This window comes from Salmo salar, chromosome 19 (assembly GCF_965601325.2).
Source record: "Salmo salar chromosome 19, fSalSal1, whole genome shotgun sequence".
Lineage (NCBI taxonomy): Eukaryota > Metazoa > Chordata > Actinopteri > Salmoniformes > Salmonidae > Salmo > Salmo salar.
This window is the reverse complement of record NC_138309.1, coordinates 79,312,501-79,331,727: the sequence shown is the minus strand read 5'-3', so window position 1 is coordinate 79,331,727 and position 19,227 is coordinate 79,312,501. Positions and strand designations below refer to the sequence as shown.

The following is a 19,227-nucleotide window of genomic DNA, read 5'->3' as shown; positions in this document are numbered from 1 at the left end:
TACATCCTACTTCATTCCTCAAGCCTACCACATTAGCTGGAGTAAAGATCATTTTGACATCCAGTTCTGGGCTTTGGACATCAGACTGGTATGAGGTGTGCATGCACACAGCTATGAGGCCTAGGGCTGTGTCCTAAATGGTTCCCTATTCCCTACTTTTGACCAGGGCCCTATATAGGGAATAGGGTGCTGTTTTGATGCTGTCTACCTCACTGTGTCTGCTGTATTGAAGGAGTTTGAACAGAATCATGGGTAGAATGGGAGCTGGATGTAAAGCGTAGCCTGTAGCGTTGCTATCTCCTCTAAATTGATTTGTTTCCTTGGGACATAATCTGCTTAGGTCACAAATCACATTTTATTTGTCAAATGCTTCATAAACAACAGGTGTAGACTAACAGTGATGCTTACTTACGGGTCCTTTTCCAACAATGCAGAGATAAAGATAAAATAATAGTAGCAGAAATAGTGACACTAGGAATAAATCCACAGTGAATAATGAATAACAAGCAATGTAAGCCCCCCCCCCCCCGACTGTTTAGAGTAGAAGGAAACACATTTTATTAGATCTGTTTCTTTTGACACTCTTGCCTCTGTCTACCCAGACATTTGTTTTGGTTTGGGTGTTCTTGCATCTACTGACCTCATATCTGGGTCCCACATAGTTCTGTTATCTTAAGTGTTTGTTTTTGCTGTTCGGAAACTTTGAACACTGTGACTTCCATGGCGGGGGCTTTTCGGTCTTGATCTTAACTAGACGCTTGCCATCCATAGCCAACGGATCTATTATCTCGCTTGGCCTCATTTCTGTCTTCTGTGACCGAGTCAAGTGAGATACTCAGGGTTGACTTAGTGGCCGCGCTTCATACCAGGAAGTTGTTCCCTTCTGCCCTTGTTCACTCCCCATCTCTGAACAAAACAGAACTCGATAGGTTAAGAACAATATGGCGACCTTAACTAGGCATCAGTATTCTTTACAGCTGCCCAGTTGTCTCACATCCGTGAAGGGGAGTGAACAAAGGCAAATGGGAGGGAACAACTTCATGGAATAAATCACATCCATTGGCTGAGTGATAAAGAGGGAGGGAGGATCACAGGAAATAGGTCCTGCCGCTCTGCTTTCTGACCCATAGAAGGGCTCTGATGTACAGTAAACCAAGTGGGGTGGGCAGGGTGCCAGAACCTCTGCTCAGCGTGAACAGGAAGGTGGCCCCTGCGTCTTTAACCAGTTGCTTCCTGAGAGATAAGGGCCGGGGAGGGGGGGGGTTGTAACAATGCAACAGCGTTGGGGAAATAGAGGAGCAGACGTCGCTCTACTGGGAAGTGGAGGAGCAGACGTCGCTCTACTGGGAAGTGGAGGAGCAGACGTCGCTCTACTGGGAAGTGGAGGAGCAGACGTCGCTCTACTGGGAAGTGGAGGAGCAGACGTCGCTCTACTGGGAAGTGGAGGAGCAGACGTCGCTCTACTGGGAAGTGGAGGAGCAGACGTCGCTCTACTGGGAAGTGGAGGAGCAGACGTCGCTCTACTGGGAAGTGGAGGAGCAGACGTCGCTCTACTGGGAAGTGGAGGAGCAGACGTCGCTCTACTGGGAAGTGGAGGAGCAGACGTCGCTCTACTGGGAAGTGGAGGAGCAGACATAATTTCAAATGGTTTAGGTCGTATCTTTATGTTGTGTTCACCTTTAAACTCTTTCTCACACCAGTAGTGAAAACATGGTTGAATTCCACTCAGAATGAAACAGCACTGATAAAGAAGAAATATATATATAAAGAGGAGGAGCTGGGAATCCAGCCAATAGAACATACCTCATAGATAAACGCCTGCTCTCTGGAAGCAATGATTCAGGAATATAAATAAACCCAGTCATCATAGAAACAGGCCCAATTGTTTGAAAAAAGTCAAAGGAAAAGGTCCATGTAACAGTAACCCAATCCTCAGCTCCTTAACTCATGCCCCATGTTTGAAGGCTTAGCGCGGGCCGGGGCCCCATAAACTGTATCATCTCCCGGCTTCTCCCTCCTCCCTCACTCAACATACAGTGAATGGAAGCACAGGAGCCATCTCGGTCTGTTTTCTGTCTCATGGATTGAATAATGGTGGCGACTCTCTCCAACCGATGCTTACACCCATCCAAAGCTTTTAAATCCATGATGGGGATTGTGTAGAGCATTGGGAGGAAATGAGCCTTCTCTTATGGCCAGTTTTCTAGATCACAGGAAGTGCACTAGGGATGCTCTTTATGTTTGTGCCAACTACCCAGGGGCGAAAATCTGATATCAACTTTGGGGGGGACAATTACATGACATTTTCTCAAGAGCAATTCCTGAGGGGGACACCAAAAGTAGTGCTGTAACACATAGCCTACATTGTAATATGGTAAATGTATATTGAGGAACCAAAGAAATAAGGTGTTTGCCGTACTCCTAACTACCGGTACCCAAAACTACACAACTATTCACAACAGCAATACCATTGCCTTTAACAAATCTTAGTTCAGTCACCAGTTTAAGTTGAGAGTGGGGGTATCCATGGCATTTTCCAATTATGTTCCTATTTTACAAGTAAAAAAAATGGAGAACCTTTCATAATGTTGCCAAACAAAGACTCAACAAACTTACCTGAGACTCCCTGTCTCTGCCAGTCTGTCCCTGCATATCTGTCCCCAACTCTGCTGTCTGTGTGCAATCTGTTGCCTGCTCTGCCTAATGACATCATTGTGAAACATTTCCATTAGAATTCCGTTTCTTTCTTATGAACATTTTATCAACTAGTCTTTGAGATATTAGGCTACTAGGGTTCTTACTTTGCGTTTTGGTGTACTGAAAAATACTCTGATGTCCGTCTTTTATTTTTCTGCCATTTTTCTACCTGGCTGGCTGGCTACACACACACACAGTGTGTTGGTTATTTACAGTAGGAGATGGGCTTCTATCATCTTATCTTTTATCATTCTATTTGGGCTTCGATCTAAAAGGTAGCGAGCAAATGTGAAACGGATTAAAATGACAAGAGTTGACAGCTGTATGAGTTCACCATTTACACAACATATGCTGCAACCTTTTGTAATTTTAATAGTTTGTTTCATATTGGCTGGCTTCCAACAATAGCTGAATTTGCGAAGCTTGCGAACACCAATTCAGTTTCAGTGGTGTTTGCTATAATCTTTGCTACCTGGGTTAAATCAGTTTATCGCTAACCTTATCACAGGGACTTTGAAGCACTAACTTACGTCATCTGCATGCTGATCTCGGAATAAATTGACCATAGCAAAGATTCCATCTTTGACGAGGCCACATAAATGGAATAGGTACTAGCTAGCTTAATAGTTAATATTTGCGCACTAGCTGTGCATATTCAGCTAGTGTGTGTGCGCGATTGACTGGATTAACCTCACGTCAGTTACGTTCATTGAGTGCCTTTCAGACAGTGGCTACGACCCCTCTGTTACCTTGCCAGTGGATCAAACGATTGTGAGGAAAAGGGTGGGGGGGGTCGCAATCTTTTGAAACTTAAAAACGCGCTGTTAAGTGTCTATAATCAGCACAATTGCTTTCATTGCGTATTATTAATATTATTTAAATTACATAGTTATGTTTCAGTGATATATTGGGGGGGACAAATCATATTTTTCCCAGGATGGGGGGGTCATGTCCCCCCCGTCCCCCCCGTGATTTCCGCCCCTGCAACTACCAAACTCTCACCTCCCTCTCTTTCTCTCCTCCTCTCTGCAGATTGTCTTTGAGGCGGTGAGCACAGGACAACGAGGCCTACTGGCCATCAAAGGCATCATCTTGCAAGGCCACCAGTGCAGTAAGTCTCCACTGCTACGCACGCACGCACACAATGAATGTGTTATGTAGTCAAGTCCCATAACTCACTGGGTTGTCACTCTTCAGGCCCCCCCCCTCCCTTATCTCTCGCTCCTCACTAGTTATATTGCTGTCACCTACCGACCCATGTCTTTGCTATATAGTGAACTCCATATCAGTATGTTACTGGGCAATATATTTCCAGCTCGTCCTGTGACATGAATGAAGCCAGGATATACTACACAGCCCATCATATTAAATGTGTTTCACTGAGATAAAGGCAAAAAGAGGGGAGTGGAGCAAGCTTCCTGTCGTTCTCCTGCTCTCCAGGAAAGACTCCCTGATACACAATCCTCCCCCAGATTTGTGAAATTCCGTGTGAGTAAGCTAGACTAATTGCCTCGGATAGAACGCACAGATCTGCTTAGCCATGTAGCCAGGTGCCGAGGAAGACCCCTCTGCCGAGGAACAGTGAATGTTTGAGGATGAATGTGTGAGGATTCACTGTGAGCGCGTAGATCGGCCCTCACACCGCACACATTATGTTGAATGAAGATATAAACACGCAGAAACATCTCACATTTCAGTTTTGTATAGTTGTTTTATTAACAACGTCACTGCGTAGAGTGGTGTGTCCCTTTCCAAAGGCACTCAACAGATTACGTGTCAACAGAGAGAGGTACTTAGCCTCATGAGAACGTTGACTTCTTTCTGAGTTTGGCCCAGGTTCAGGTTTGTTTTCCAGGTGAAGCAAGGCAATACCATTAGCCCTCAGCTCCAAAGATTGGGGAGTGCTGAGCTGGGAGATATCAGGGCCGCCGTTACTTCACAACAGCTTTTTTAATTGCCTACCACAGTGTTCCGTGGCGTGTACTATAGTGTACCTCATCTCAGATATCAGAATCAAGGTCGTCGCCCGCCACGGCCCGCCCGCTTCGAACACGGAGAGACAAGGGGGAGCTAATTAAAAAGTCCTTTACATAATTTGATTAGCATGGACTTTCATCCTTGCGTTAGTGAGGTGGTGATCCAACTTCCATTAGACATTCAGATTGACCCAGATACGTCAGCTTTGTTGTTAGTTCAGCTGCCTGACTAAGGGGACAACTCCCCTCCCCCCTTTATCTCTCTCTCTCACACACACACACACACCGTATCAACAAGGCTGCAAGGAAGCATGTTTTGTTCCCTGTAATGGGAATTTCAAGATGGGGGGAGGAGAGCAGTCATTGATAAAGTCTATCAAAATCAATCTAGTTTAATTACAAGTTGCAACAGACACCTCCAGCACAGAAGCAGAGAAAATGCCTAACTGGGCTTCTCTAAGCAGGCCGTTATGTTCTAATCACACAGCACCAATGTTATGTAAACAGCCACCGAGAGGCTTGTAGGAATTCACAACGTCAGCTGCTACAGATTCACACAGTGCCACAGAATACAATAGCAATCAGTATCCTCTGTCCTTGTACCTTCAGTCTGGCGTCAATCACTGTCAACAGATATGAGAACAATCCATAACATTCAGTAACAAGTTGTGGCCATCAACCCATACACAAATGACTGTCACAAATAGAACGCTGGAAATCAGGTGTATTACAGAAAGGGAAACATGTAAATGTGCTAAGTATTTGATAATTGCTGTAAACTGAATATGAACTTTATTCATCTTAATTTCCCCATTACACCGCCAAAACACAGGGTGGCTGAACACAGGGGCGAGACATTTGTTTTTGGCCCCGTTTTGATCTGCTCCCTGACCACTACCCCCCTCTCCTCATACACACCCCTGCTTTCGCATTTCCCTGCTTTCGCATTTCCCCGCTATTGTTGCGTCGGTGAAAACTTTATTCTAATATCCTTGAACTCTGGAGAGATACGACGGCTTGAATATTTTCACCAGGGCTTATTTTCATGCTTCCTGACCTCCTCTCACCACTGTAATATCCTGATTGAAAATGCTGTCCCAGAGACTCCTGGGAAGAAGGTAAAAAGAAAAAAAAAGTGTGGAATCCATTTTGTGATTGAATCTCGTCAGATTTCACCCTGTGTGGCTCAAGCGATCAGACCAAGGTTAGGCCAACAGAGAAGAAATGTGATTTGTTTTTGGTGGGATTAAAGGATAATAGGCCATTTAGGTGAAAGGGGGATACCTAGTCAGTTGTAACACTTAATGCATTCAACAGAAATGTGTCTTCCGCATTTAACCCAACCCCTCTGAATCAGAGAGGTGCGGGGGGGCTGCCATAATCGACATCCACGTTTTCGGGACCCGTGATTAACTGCCTTGCTCAGGGGCAGAATGACAGATTTCTATCTTGTCAGCTCAGGGATTCGATCCAGCAACCTTTCAGTTACTGGCCCAACGCTCTAACCACGCTCCTGTTTAGTATGACTTGCAGAAGATGCTATATACAGTTGAAGTCGGAAGTTTACATACGTTTTTCATCCACTCCACAAATTTCTTGTTAACAAACTATAGTTTTTGCAAGTCGGTTAGGACATTCACTTTGTGCATGACACAAGTAATATTTCCAACAATTGTTTACAGGCAGATTATTTCACTTATAATTCACTGTATCACAATTCCAGTGGGTCAGAAGTTTACATACACTATGTTGACTGTGCCTTTAAACAGCTTGGAAAATTCCAGAAAATGATGTCATGGCTTTAGAAGCTTCTGATAGGGTTATTGACATCATTTCAGTGAATTGGAGGTGTACCTGTGGATGTATTTCAAGGCCTACCTTCAAACTCAGTGCCTCTTTGCTTGACATGGGAAAATCAAAAGAAATCAGCCAAGACCTCAGAAAAAAATGGTAGACCTCCACAAGTCTGGTTCATCCTTGGGAGCAATTTCCAAACGCTTGAAGGTACCATGTTCATCTGTACAAACAATGGTACGCAAGTATAAACACTAGAGGTCGACCGATTATGATTTTTCAACGCCGATACCGATTTATTGGAGGGCCAGAAAAAGCCAATACCGATTAATCAGACGATTTTTATTTATTTGTAATAATGACAATTACAACAATACTGAATGAACACTTTTATTTTAACTTAATATAATACTTCAAAATCAATTTAGCCTCAAATAAATAATGAAACATGTTCATTTTGGTTTAAATAATGCAAAAACAAAGTGTTGGAGAAGAAAGTAAAACTGCAATATGTGCCATGTAAAAAAAGCTAACGTTTAAGTTCCTTGCTCAGAACATGAGAACATATGAAAGCTGGTGGTTCCTTTTAACATGAGTCTTCAATATTCCCAGGTAAGAAGTTTTAGGTTGTAGTTATTATAGGAATTATAGGACTATTTCTCTCTATACCATTTGTATTTCATGTACCTTTGACTATTGGATGTTCTTATAGGCACTTTAGTATTGCCAGCGTAACAGTATAGCTTCCGTCCCTCTCCTCGCTCCTACCTGGGCTCGAACCAGGGACAGTGTAACAGTATAGCTTCCGTCCCCTGAACCAGGAACACATCGACAACAGCCACCCTCGAAGCATAGTTACCCATCGCTCCACAAAAGCTGCGGCCCTTGCAGAGCAAGGGGAACAACTTCTTCAAGGTCTCAGAGCGAGTGGCGTCACCGATTTGAAATGCTATCAGTGCTCACCCCGCTAACTAGCTAACCATTTCACATCGGTTACACCAGCCTAATCTGTCACAGGAAGGCCAAAAAGATCATCAAGGACAGCAATCACCTGAGCTACTGCCTGTTCACCCCGCTAACATCCAGAAGGCGAGGTCAGTACAGTTGCATCAAAGCTGGAACCGAGAGACTGAAAAACAGCTTCAATCTCAAGGCCATCAGACTGTTAAACAGCCATCACTAACATTGAGTGGCTGCTGCCAACATACTGACTCAACTCAAGCCACTTTAATAATGGGAAAATTGATGTAATCAATTTATCACTTGCCACTTTATATTATTTATATTAGATAATGTTTACATAACCTACATTATTCATCTCATATGTATATACTGTACTCCATACCATCTATTACATCTTGCCTATGCCGTTCGGCCATCACTCATTTATATATTTTTATGTACATATTCGTATTCATTCTTTTACACTTGTGTGTACAAGGTAGTTGTTGTGGAATTGGTAGATTACTTGTTAGATATTACTGCATGGTCGGAACTAGAAGCACAAGCATGTCGCTACACTTGCATTAACATCTGCTAACCATGTGTATGTGACAAATACATTTGATTTGATTTGATCTCAGGAGTTGATAGGCTTGAAGTCATAAACAGCTCAATGCTTGAAGCACAGCTAAGAGCTGCTGGCAAACGCACGAAAGTGCTGTTTGAATGAATGCTTACGAGCCTGTTGCTGCCTACCACCACTGTCAGACTGCTCTATCAAATATCAAACCATAGACTTAAAAATAACATAATAACACACAGACGTACGAGCCTTGGATCATTAATATGGTCAAATCCGGAAACTATAATTTCGAAAACAAAACGTTTATTCTTTCAGTGAAATACAGAACCGTTCTGTATTTTATCTAGCGGGTGGCATACATAAGTCTAAATATTCCTGTTACATTGCACAACCTTCAGTGTTATGTCATAATTACGTAAAATTCTGGCAAATTAGTTCGCAACGAGCCAGGCGGCCAAAACTGTTGCATATACCCTGACACTGTTGCACAGAACGCAAGAGAAGTGACACAATTTCCCTAGTTTAATATTGCCTGCTAACCTGGATTTTTTTAAAACTAAATATGCAGGTTTAAAAAAATATACTTCTGTGTATTGATTTTAAGAAAGGCATTGATGTTTATGGTTAGGTACATTCGTGCAACGATTGTGCTTTTTTTCGCAAATGCGCTTTTGTTAAATCATCCCCTGTTTGGCGAAGTTGGCTGTCTTTGTTAGGAAGAAATAGTCTTCACACAGTTCGCAACGAGCCAGGTGGTCCAAACTGCTGCATATACCCTTACTCTGTTGCACAGAACGCAAGAGAAGTGACACATTTTCCCTAGTTAAAAGAAATTCATGTTAGCAGGCAATATTAACTAAATATGCAGGTTTAAAAATCTATACTTCTGTATTGATTTTAAGAAAAGCATTGATGTTTATGGTTAGGTACACATTGGTGCAACGACAGTGCTTTTTTCGCGAATGCGCTTGTTAAATCACCCGTTTGGCGAAGTAGGCTATGATTCAATTATAAATTAACAGGCACCGCATCGATTATATGCAACACAGGACACGCTAGATAAACTAGTAATATCGTCAACCATGTGTAGTTAACTAGTGATTATGTTAAGATTGATTGATTGTTTTTTTATAAGATACATTTAATGCTAGCTAGCACCTTACCGTGGCTCCTTGCTGCACTCGCATAACAGGTAGTCAGCCTGTTATGTCATTGCGCATTGCACTCCTGCCGTGGAGTGCAATGTAATCGGCCATGATCGGTGTCCAAAAATGCTGATTACCGATTGTTATGAAATCTTGAAATCGGCCCTAATTAATCGGCCATTCCAATTATTCTGTCGACCTCTAATAAACACCATGTGACCACGCGGCCGTCATACGGCTCAGGAAGGAGACGCGTTCTGTCTCCTAGAGATGAACGTACTTGGGTGAGAAAAGTGCAAATCAATCCCAGAACAACAACCTTCACAACCTTGTGAAGATGCTGGAGGAAACAGGTACAAAAGTATCTATATCCACAGTAAAACGAGTCCTATATCAACATAACCTGAAAGACCGCTCAGCACGGAAGAAGCCACACACGGTTTGCAACTGCACATGGGGACAAAGATCATACTTTTTGGAGAAATGTCTGATGAAACAAAAATAGAACTGTTTGGCCATAATGACCATCGTTATGTTTGGAGGAAAAATGGGGAGGCTTGCAAGCCAAAGAACACCATCCCAACCATGAAGTACAGGGGTGGCAGCATCATGTTGTGGGGGTGCTTTGCTGCAGGAGGGACTGGTGCTCTTCACAAAATAGATAGCATCATGAGGCAGGATAATTATGTGGATATATTGAAGCAACATCTCAAGACATCAGTTAGGAAGTTAAAGCTTGGTTGCAAATGGGTCTTCCAAATGGACAAGCATACTTCCAAAGTTATGGCAAAATGGCTTAAGGACAACAAAGTCAAGGTATTGGAGTGGCTATCACAAAGCCCTGACCTCAATCCTATAGAACATTTGTGGGCAGAACTGAAAAAGCTTGTGCGAGCAAGAAGGCCTACAAACCTGACTCCGTTACACCAGCTCTGTCAGGAGGAATGGGCCACAATTCATCCAACTTATTGTGGGAAGCTTGTGGAAGGCTACCCAAAACATTTGACCCAAGTTAAACAATGTAAAGGCAATGCTACCAAATACTAATTGAGTGTATGTAAACTTCTGACCCACTGGGAATGTGACGAAAGAAATAAAAGCTGAAATAAATCACTCTCTACAATTATTCTGACATTTCACCTTCTTTAAATAAAGTGGTGATCCTAACTGACCTTAGACGGGGAATTTTTACTAGGATTAAATTTTAGGAATTGTGAAAAACTGAGTTTAAATGTATTTGCCTAAGATGTATGTACACTTCCGACTTCCACTGTACATGCCCGGCCTATTGGATAGATTGAGAAATGGAAATTCTGAAGGGGAAAAAATGTTTGAATTTACCCACAGTATGCTCAATATGAATGGAATGTAAATGTTAGACTCTAATGAAATTCAACTGATAGTGGATGAGACAATAATACATGCATATACTTTAATTAGAATGCTTCATATGGTCTAGGTTATTAATGTGTGTGTATATCTATTTTGCAGTGAGCACCCCACATTTCCTTCACATCAAAGGTGTAGAGGTCAACGCCAGGCAGACCGCCACCTTCCAGTGCACAGTCAACGGTCGACCACAAGACACCCACAATCTCTGGTTACAGGCAAGTCAATTTTGACCTTAAACAGTCTTATGCGGTCATTGTAGATCCTTAATGCCACAGTGTTGGTGTCACATGAAGACAAACTGCCATTACCAGACTTCTTGTGTATGGCACAACTTCTTGAACCTTGGATGACATCTGGACCTGAAATGAGAAGCTCTCTTTTTTTCCACCGTTCTCTATGACATTACTGTGGAGCGGAAGGATCCAGACCTCTACCTACCTAATGAGGGCCCTACTCTGAACAGACCTCTACCTACCTAATGAGGGCCCTACTCTGAACAGACCTCTACCTACACTACTGTTCAAAAGTTTGGGGTCACTTAGAAATGTCCTTGTTTTTGAAAGAAAATAAAAAAAACATTTGTCCATTTTAAAATAACATCAAATTAATCAGAAATACAGTGTAGACGTTAATGTTGTAAATGACTATTGTAGCTGGAAACTGCTGTTTTTATAAAAAAAATGGAATGTCTACATAGGTGTACAGAGGCAAATTATCAACAACCATCACTCCTGTGTTCCAATGGCACGTTGTGTTAGCTAATCCAAGTTTATCATTTAAAAAAAGGCTAATTGAGCATTAGAAAACCCTTTTGCAATTATGTTAGCACAGCTGAAAACTGTTGTTCTGATTTAAAGAAGCAATAAAACGGGCCTTCTTTAAACTAGTTGAGTATCTGGAGCATCAGCATTTGTGGGTTCGATAACAGGCTCAAAATGGCCAGAAACAAAGACTTTTTTCTGAAACTCGTCAGTCTATTCTCGTAAAACACCAGTCTCACTCAACAGTGAAGAGGCGACTCTGGGATGCTGACCTTCTAGGCAGAGTTCCTCTGTCCAGTGTCTGTGTTCTTTTGCCCATCTTAATCTTTTCTTTTTGTTGACCAGTCTGAGATATGGCTTTTTCTTTGCAACTCTGCCTAGAAGGCCAGCATCCCGGAGTCGCCTCTTCCCTGTTGACATTGAGACTGGTGTTTTGCGGGTACTATTTAATGAAGCTGCCAGTTGTGGACTTGTGAGGCATCTGTTTCTCAAACTAGTGTGTGTTGCTTCACAGTCCCTGCTGTTCCATAAGGTGTTTTTTTTTTCTTGTTTTTTAAATCTAATTTTACATCAAGTCAGTTACTTGATGTGGAATAGAGTTCCATGTAATCATGGCTCTATGTAGTACTGTGTGCCTCCCATAGTCTGTTCTGGACTTGGGGACTGTGAAGAGACCTCTGGTGGCATGTCTTGTGGGGTATGCATGGGTGTCTGAGCTTTGTGCCAGTAGTTTAGACAGACAGCTCGGTGCATTCAACATGTCAACCTCTCATAAATAAAAGTAGTGATGAAGTCAGTCTCTCCTCCACTTTCAGCCAGGAGAGATTGACATGCATATTATTAATTATAGCTCTCTATATACATCCAAGGGCCAGCCGTGCTGCCCTGTTCTGAGCCAATTGCAATTTTCCTTAGTCCTTTTCTGTGGCACTTGACCACATGACTGAACAGTATTCAATGTGCGACAAAATTAGGGCCTGCAAGACCTGCCTTGTTGATAGTGCTGTTAAGGCAGAGCATCGCTTTATTATAGACAGACTTCTCCCCATCTTAGCTACTACTGCATCAATATGTTTTGACCATGACAGTTTTCAATCTAGTGTTACTCCAAGCAGTTTAGTCATCTCAACTTGCTCAATTTCCACCTTATTTATTACAATATTTAGTTGAGGTTTAGTGAGTGTTTAGTGAGTGTTTTGTTCCAAATACAATGCTTTTAGTTTTAGAAATATTTAGGGCTAACTTATTCCTTGCCATCCACTCTGAAACTAAGTGCAGCTCTTTGTTGCGTGTTGCAGTCATTTCAGTAGCTGTATTAGCTGACGTGTATAACATTGAGTCATCCGTATACATAGAAACTCTGGCTTTACTCAAAGTCAGTGGCATGTCATTAGTAAAAATTGAAAAAAGCAAGGGGCCTAAACAGCTACCCTGGGGAATTCCTGATTCTAACTGGATTATATTTGATAGGCTTCCATTAAAGAACCCCCTCTGTGTTCTGTTAGACAAGTAGCTCTTTATCCACATTATAGCAGGGGGTGTAAAGCCATAACATACGTTTTTCCAGCAGCAGACTATGATCAATAATGTCAAAAGCTGCGCTGAAGTCTAACAAGACAGCCCCCACAATCTTTTTATTATCAATTTATCTCAGCCAATCATCAGTCATTTGTGGAAGTGCTGTGCTTGTTGAGTGTCCTTCCCTATAAGAATGTTGAAATTCTGTTGTCAATTTTGTCATCTGCATATCACTTATCTCTAGGTTGACAGTGTGTGAGGTAGATCAGTGTGCTATCCGTAGGTTGACAGTAAATGAGGTAATCGCTCCTCTTAATGAATACCTTTCATCCTCGTTAATGCCGGAGATGAAACACTAGCATTAAGTGAAATCCCCCCCGGTGACAGTAATGAAGAAATATTCTTGACAAACAAATTGCCACCCCATCTGGTATGTGTGTGTGTGTGTGTGTGTGTTTGGTTTTGTCGGCGTGTGTGTGTGGTGACAGCTGTGAGGAAGCCGGGGTGCAGAGAGAACACGCAGCATGGCGCTTGCTGACAGGATTCTCTGTCCCTCTCGCTCTTCAAACAGACCAGGAGACGAACACAAACATACACACAGCCTGCTGACACAACACTCCTGGTATTGCCAGAAGTTGTGTTTGACCCCCTCTTCCAATTTCATGCACCACAAGAAAACATTGGGAGGCTATCTCCCCTAACATAAAGAAAACAGCGGGAGGATATCTCCCCAAATATACAGAAAACAGCGGGAGGATATCTCCCCTAATATACAGAAAACATCAGGAGGATATCTCCCCTAATATACAGAAAACATCAGGAGGATATCTCCCCTAATATACAGAAAACATCAGGAGGATATCTCCCCTAATATACAGAAAACATCAGGAGGATATCTCCCCTAACATGATGACCAGTGCTATGTCTGGTCTGTTGTTCTCTCTCCCATCTAAAGTATTGGACCGTCAACAGTTCAGTTGACGGTCCAGGTGGACGAGACTAGCGTTGCCTGCCAGGCAGCCACGTACTCCTCTCCTATACATAAACAGACCAGCGGAATGTGTAAACCTGCTGGTTAGCCCAATGGTGTTAGACCCTGTAGCCTTCAGGCACTCTTCAATAGGTCTCAGCCCATATGTATACAGTGTTCTGCTTCAATCTGCAGTACAATCTACTGTACTCTAGTCTACACCATGCTGGCAGTGTTGACATCATAAACAAAGTTTGACAAGAGTCACTGCAGACGACTCAATTTGTCAAATGAGGGGAACCAGTTTGGATGGGGAATGTGTTTGTCGCAACACTCCTAATGTACAGTTGAAGTCGGAAGTTTACAGACACTTAGGTTGGAGACATTAAAACTAGTTTTTCAACAACTCCACAAATTTCTTGTTAACAAACTATAGTTTGGAAAGCTACCTATTGCACAGGTGTATGTTAACCCTTTGGTTGGTTCTAAACTGGTTTAGATTTGCACTTTCGGTTTTGGACATTGATCCTTTTACTTTTTGTTTGCAGTGAATGTCACTTTTTGCTCTGACTTTGGATGTAGTTCAAGGTATTGAGTCTCTTTAGATAACCTCTTTGTCAGAGCGTGGCCAGCTAGGTCACAAGGGAGGGCTTGGCATCCATCTCAGAACACTGTGCCTTAGCCATACCTAATGTGCCTGTATCAGTAGCTTAGGCATACACTGCACCCCTAGAATGAACAACAGCTCCCTTTCTGAACAGACCTGACCTCCATATTGCACCATTTAGAAGCACTATCACTGCCTGGAGTTAGAGCTACTGTTTGTGAATCTCACAGGCTTATTAGCGTACCAGGTCCTCCCTCTTCACCTGGTCTTCCCAAGGTGTGCAAGTGTAACAGTATAGCTTCCGTCCCTCTCCTCGGCCCTACCTGGGCTCGAACCAGGGACCCTCTGCCCACATCAACAACATTACCCATCGCGCCACAAAAGCCGCGGCCCTTGCAGAGCAAGGGGAAAAACTACTTCAAGGTCTCAGAGCGAGTGACGTCACCGATTGAAACGCTGTTAGCGCGCACCCCGCTAACTAGCTAGCCATTTCACATCGGTTACACATGGCTAGCACTGCCACACTAGCAACAACAAGCGTGCTCACAGAACATCCAAAGTCTCTCTGACCCCATTTTACTTTGTCATACTTTGTGCATGACATCTACTTTGTGCATGACGCAAGTAATTATTCCAACAATTGTTTACAGGCAGATTATTTCACTTATAATTCACTGTTTCACAATTCCAGTGGGTCAGAAGTTTACATACACTAAGTTAACTGTGCCTTTAAACAGCTTGGAAAATTCCAGAAAATGATATCATAGCTTTAGAAGCTTCTGAAAGGCTAATTTACATAATTTGAGTCAATTGGAGGTGTACCTGTGGATATATTTCAAGGCCTACTTTCAAACACAGTGCCTCTTTGCTTGACATCATGGGAAAATCTAAAGAAATCAGCCAAGACCTCAGAAAAAAATGGTAGACCTCCACAAGTCTGGTTCATCCTTGGGAGGTATCACATTCATCTGTGCAAACAATAGTACGCAACTATAAACACCATGTGACCACGCAGCCGTCATACCGCTCAGGAAGGAGACGCGTTCTGTCTCCTAGAGATGAACGTACTTTGGTGAGAAAAGTGCAAATCAATCCACAAAATAGATGGCATCATGAGGCAGGATAATTATGTGGATATATTGAAGCAACATCTCAAGACATCAGTTGGGAAGTTAAAGCTTGGTCACAAATGGGTCTTCCAAATGGACAAAGACCCCGAGCATACTTCCAAAGTTATGGCAAAATGGCTTAAGGACAACAAAGTCAAGGTATTGGAGTGGCCATCACAAAGCCCTGACCTCAATCCTATACAACACTCAACTTATTGTGGGTAGCTTGTGGAAGACTACCTGAAACGTTTGACCCAAGTTAAACAATGTAAAGGCAATGCTACCAAATAATAATTGTGTATGTAAACTTCTGACCCACTGGGAATGTGACGAAAGAAATTAAAGCTGAAATCATTCTCTCTACTATTATTCTGACATTTCACATTCTTCAAATAAAGTGGTGATCCTAACTGACCTAAGACAGGGAATTTTTACTACAATTAAATGTCAGGAATTGTGAAAAACTGAGTTTAAATGTATTTGGCTACGGTGTATGTGAACTTCCAACTTGAACTGTACATTTACATGATCGTGTGTTGCTGTGTATTTTCCTAACAGGGTATCGGAGGGAGACGGGCCCCGATGAGAGAGACCAAGCCGGTGAACTCCCGCCGCTACACCGCCACGTTTGACGTTGAGAACACCACTAAGGGAGACTCGGGACGCTACCGCTGCATCGTCCACTCAGACAAGGGCGTGGGTGTGTCTAGTTATGCCGACCTCACCGTCAAACGTAAGTCACGTTCTGCTTGTGCCTTCTATATTGACTTGCCAAAAAGACCGGTAATGTTTCCTCACAAATAGGTGCTATGTCAGGGACTACTGTCTGTATGCACTGTACAGTATACTGTTCATATTAGGGTTATCCCTATGCATACAGTATCTCTGTTTAAGAGCGAAAGAGTTATGAAATAACATTTCACTTTGACTTCAACTCTAATAGATATTTAATTTAGTTAATTGTTTCAACCAGTCCCAAATTAACCATGCTCTCAGTCACAAACCAGTCTGTCATTATATTTAATAATTTCCAATGTCAAGGCCAGGAGTGGGCCTCTCTCTCCAATCTCCATAGCTCAGGTTCAGCCTCAGTGATTGGCCTCTATTGTACTCTAAATGTCTCTCTTCGGAAGTTCAGTGTGAGAGAGCTATAATCCTGGCCTGCCAGATAGAGACCTGTCAATCACTCTCAAATAGCCCTGCGCATTTCCACCGGTACACTCTGTCTCTGTGTGCAGCAGGCTCCAGCAGCGGCCTCACTGACAATGTCAGAGGAGGAGGAGGAGGTGTGTGTGTGCATGTTGTACTGTTTATTAGGTACGCCACCCCGTTCATAAAAATGGTTCGCTCCTACAGACTATATAAAGCAGGCAGACAGGCATTGAGTTACTGTTGGATTGAACGTTAGGATGGGCAAAACAAGTGACCTAAGCATCTTTGAGCATGGTGTGATCATCTGTGCCAGGTGCTCCGTTTCCAGTATCTCAGAAACGGCTGCCCAGTGTCTCTCGCGCAACATGTGTAGGGTTTACGTAGAATGACGCGACAAACAAAAAACATCCAGTCAGCGGCAGTCCTGTGGGCGAAAAACAGCTCGTTGACGAGAGGTGGAAGGACAATGGCAAGAATCGTGCAAGGTAACAGACAGGCCACAAACAGTGAAATAACGGCGCAGTACAACAGTGGTGTGGAGAACGGCTTCTCGGAACACACAACTTGTCAGTCCTTTCCACAGATGGGCTATTGCAGCAAACAACCACACCAGGTTCCACTCCCATCAGCTAAACACAACAAGTGGCTCCATTGGGTACAGTATAACTAACACTGGAGAATTGAGGAGTGGGAAAAACATTGCCTGGTCCGGCAAATCCCAGTTCCTGTTGCGTCATGCTGATGGCAGAGTCATTTGGCATGAGCAGCATGAGTCTATAGACCCATCCTGCCTGGTGTCAACGGTACAGGCTGATGGTGTAATGGTGTGGGGAATGTTTTCCTGGCCCACGTTAGCTCCCTTGCTAGGTCCCTTGATAACAATTGAGCAACGTTGCCGTGCCCCGAAGAATTCAGGCTATTCTGGAGGCAAAGGGGGGTCCGACCCGGTACTAGATGGGTGTACCTAATAAACTGGCCTCGGAGTTTATGTCAGACGTGTCGATGCAAGTGAGCCCTGGCGTGTGGTTGCCATAGTAAATCCCCCTCCACATGGTTGTGTAGAGGAACGATGTACGACAGCTGCCTCCTTTACCACGCCAAATTATGCTTCATCATTTTAAACTCCGTTCTTCTCACTTGCCTAATTGGGGATGTATTATAACAGCAACAACCAGTTCCCTTTTTATTTGTTTAAATTGAGTCGTCTACATTTTTTCATCCCGGCCATTTGTCCCACTCTCACTGATCTAATATTTAATTTAGGAAACAGCATTTTCATATTCACAACATTTTTATGAATTTGCCAACACCGACTCGGCCACGACTCGTTTTTACCCCTTGTTTTATTCCATCCAATTTATGAGGCAGTGTTTCGTCTAGTGAAGACGTGTGGTGGCTTTGTCAGCAGAGTGCTATACAGCTCTTCTCTGAGTTGGTGACCCTACTGCCCTGGTCCTGTTCTCACAGTCACAGTAGGAGTGCTGATATAGGATCAGTTTACCCTTTTAGATCATAATGAATAGGATTATATGGGATTATATGTAGATCTATTGTGGGGGGGGGGCTGATCCCAGATCTATTGTGGGGGGGGGGGGCTGATCCCAGATCTATTGGGGGGGGGGGGGGTGCTGATCCCAGATCTATTGGGGGGGGTGCTGATCCCAGATCTATTGGGGGGGTGCTGATCCCAGATCTATTGGGGGGGGTGCTGATCCCAGATCTATTGGGGGGGTGCTGATCCCAGATCTATTGGGGGGGGGGGGGGCTGATCCCAGATCTATTGGGGGGGGGGCTGATCCCAGATCTATTGGGGGGGGGGGGGGGCTGATCCCAGATCTATTGGGGGGGGGGGGCTGATCCCAGATCTATTGGGGGGGGGGGCTGATCCCAGATCTAGATCTATTGGGGGGGGGGTGCTGATCCCAGATCTATTGGGGGGGGGGTGCTGATCCCAGATCTATTGGGGGGGGGTGCTGATCCCAGATCTATTGGGGGGGGGGGGGGGGGGATGGTGATCCTAGATCTACAGGGGGGGGGGGGGGGCTGATCCCAGATCTACGGGGGGGGGGCTTATCCCAGCTGTTTGGGGGGGGGGGGGGGCGGGCCAAGGACACCGAATACCAGGGATACTGACCCAAGGACGGTATTTAAAGTCCCAATGCAGCCATTTTATATCAATATCAAATTGTTTTTGGGTAACAATTAAGTACCTTAGTATAATAGATTTTCATTAAAATGGGCAAAAATAGCTTTTTACCAAAACACCAAGAATTTAGCTTGGACTGTCTAGGAGTGGTTTGAGTGGGAGGGGAAACTGAAAACTAGCTGTTATTGGCAGAGCGGTTTGGAACTCTTTTTAATTGGTTTCTATTAACCAATTTACCGCATGATGATGTCACCATGGAAAGCCGACACTCCCGCCAATGCAATCCTGCTGATTAGGAGGTCCTGTGTAGATTGTATTTTCAACCAGTAACTATCAGGAAACAACACTGATGAAATGTTTTCACACTTCTACAGTGTTGGTTTCATCAGCTGTTGTACAATATGATATAAAACACAGGGAAAACTGAATGTTGAC

General features: G+C 43.6%; 1 protein-coding gene across 10 annotated transcripts in view; it reads left to right on the top strand.

Moving 5' to 3' along the window:
- The window catches only part of LOC106579657 (receptor-type tyrosine-protein phosphatase mu), a 283,633-nt gene that overhangs the window by 90,310 nt on the left and 174,096 nt on the right, over positions 1-19,227 (top strand). For all 10 annotated transcript variants that reach the window (XM_082965986.1, XM_014159789.2, XM_014159785.2 and 7 more), the window contains exons 4-6: positions 3,730-3,808; positions 10,629-10,744; positions 16,053-16,227. In XM_082965986.1, the coding sequence (XP_082822112.1) occupies positions 3,730-3,808; positions 10,629-10,744; positions 16,053-16,227 (370 nt within the window). The remainder of the gene's footprint in view (positions 1-3,729; positions 3,809-10,628; positions 10,745-16,052; positions 16,228-19,227) is intronic.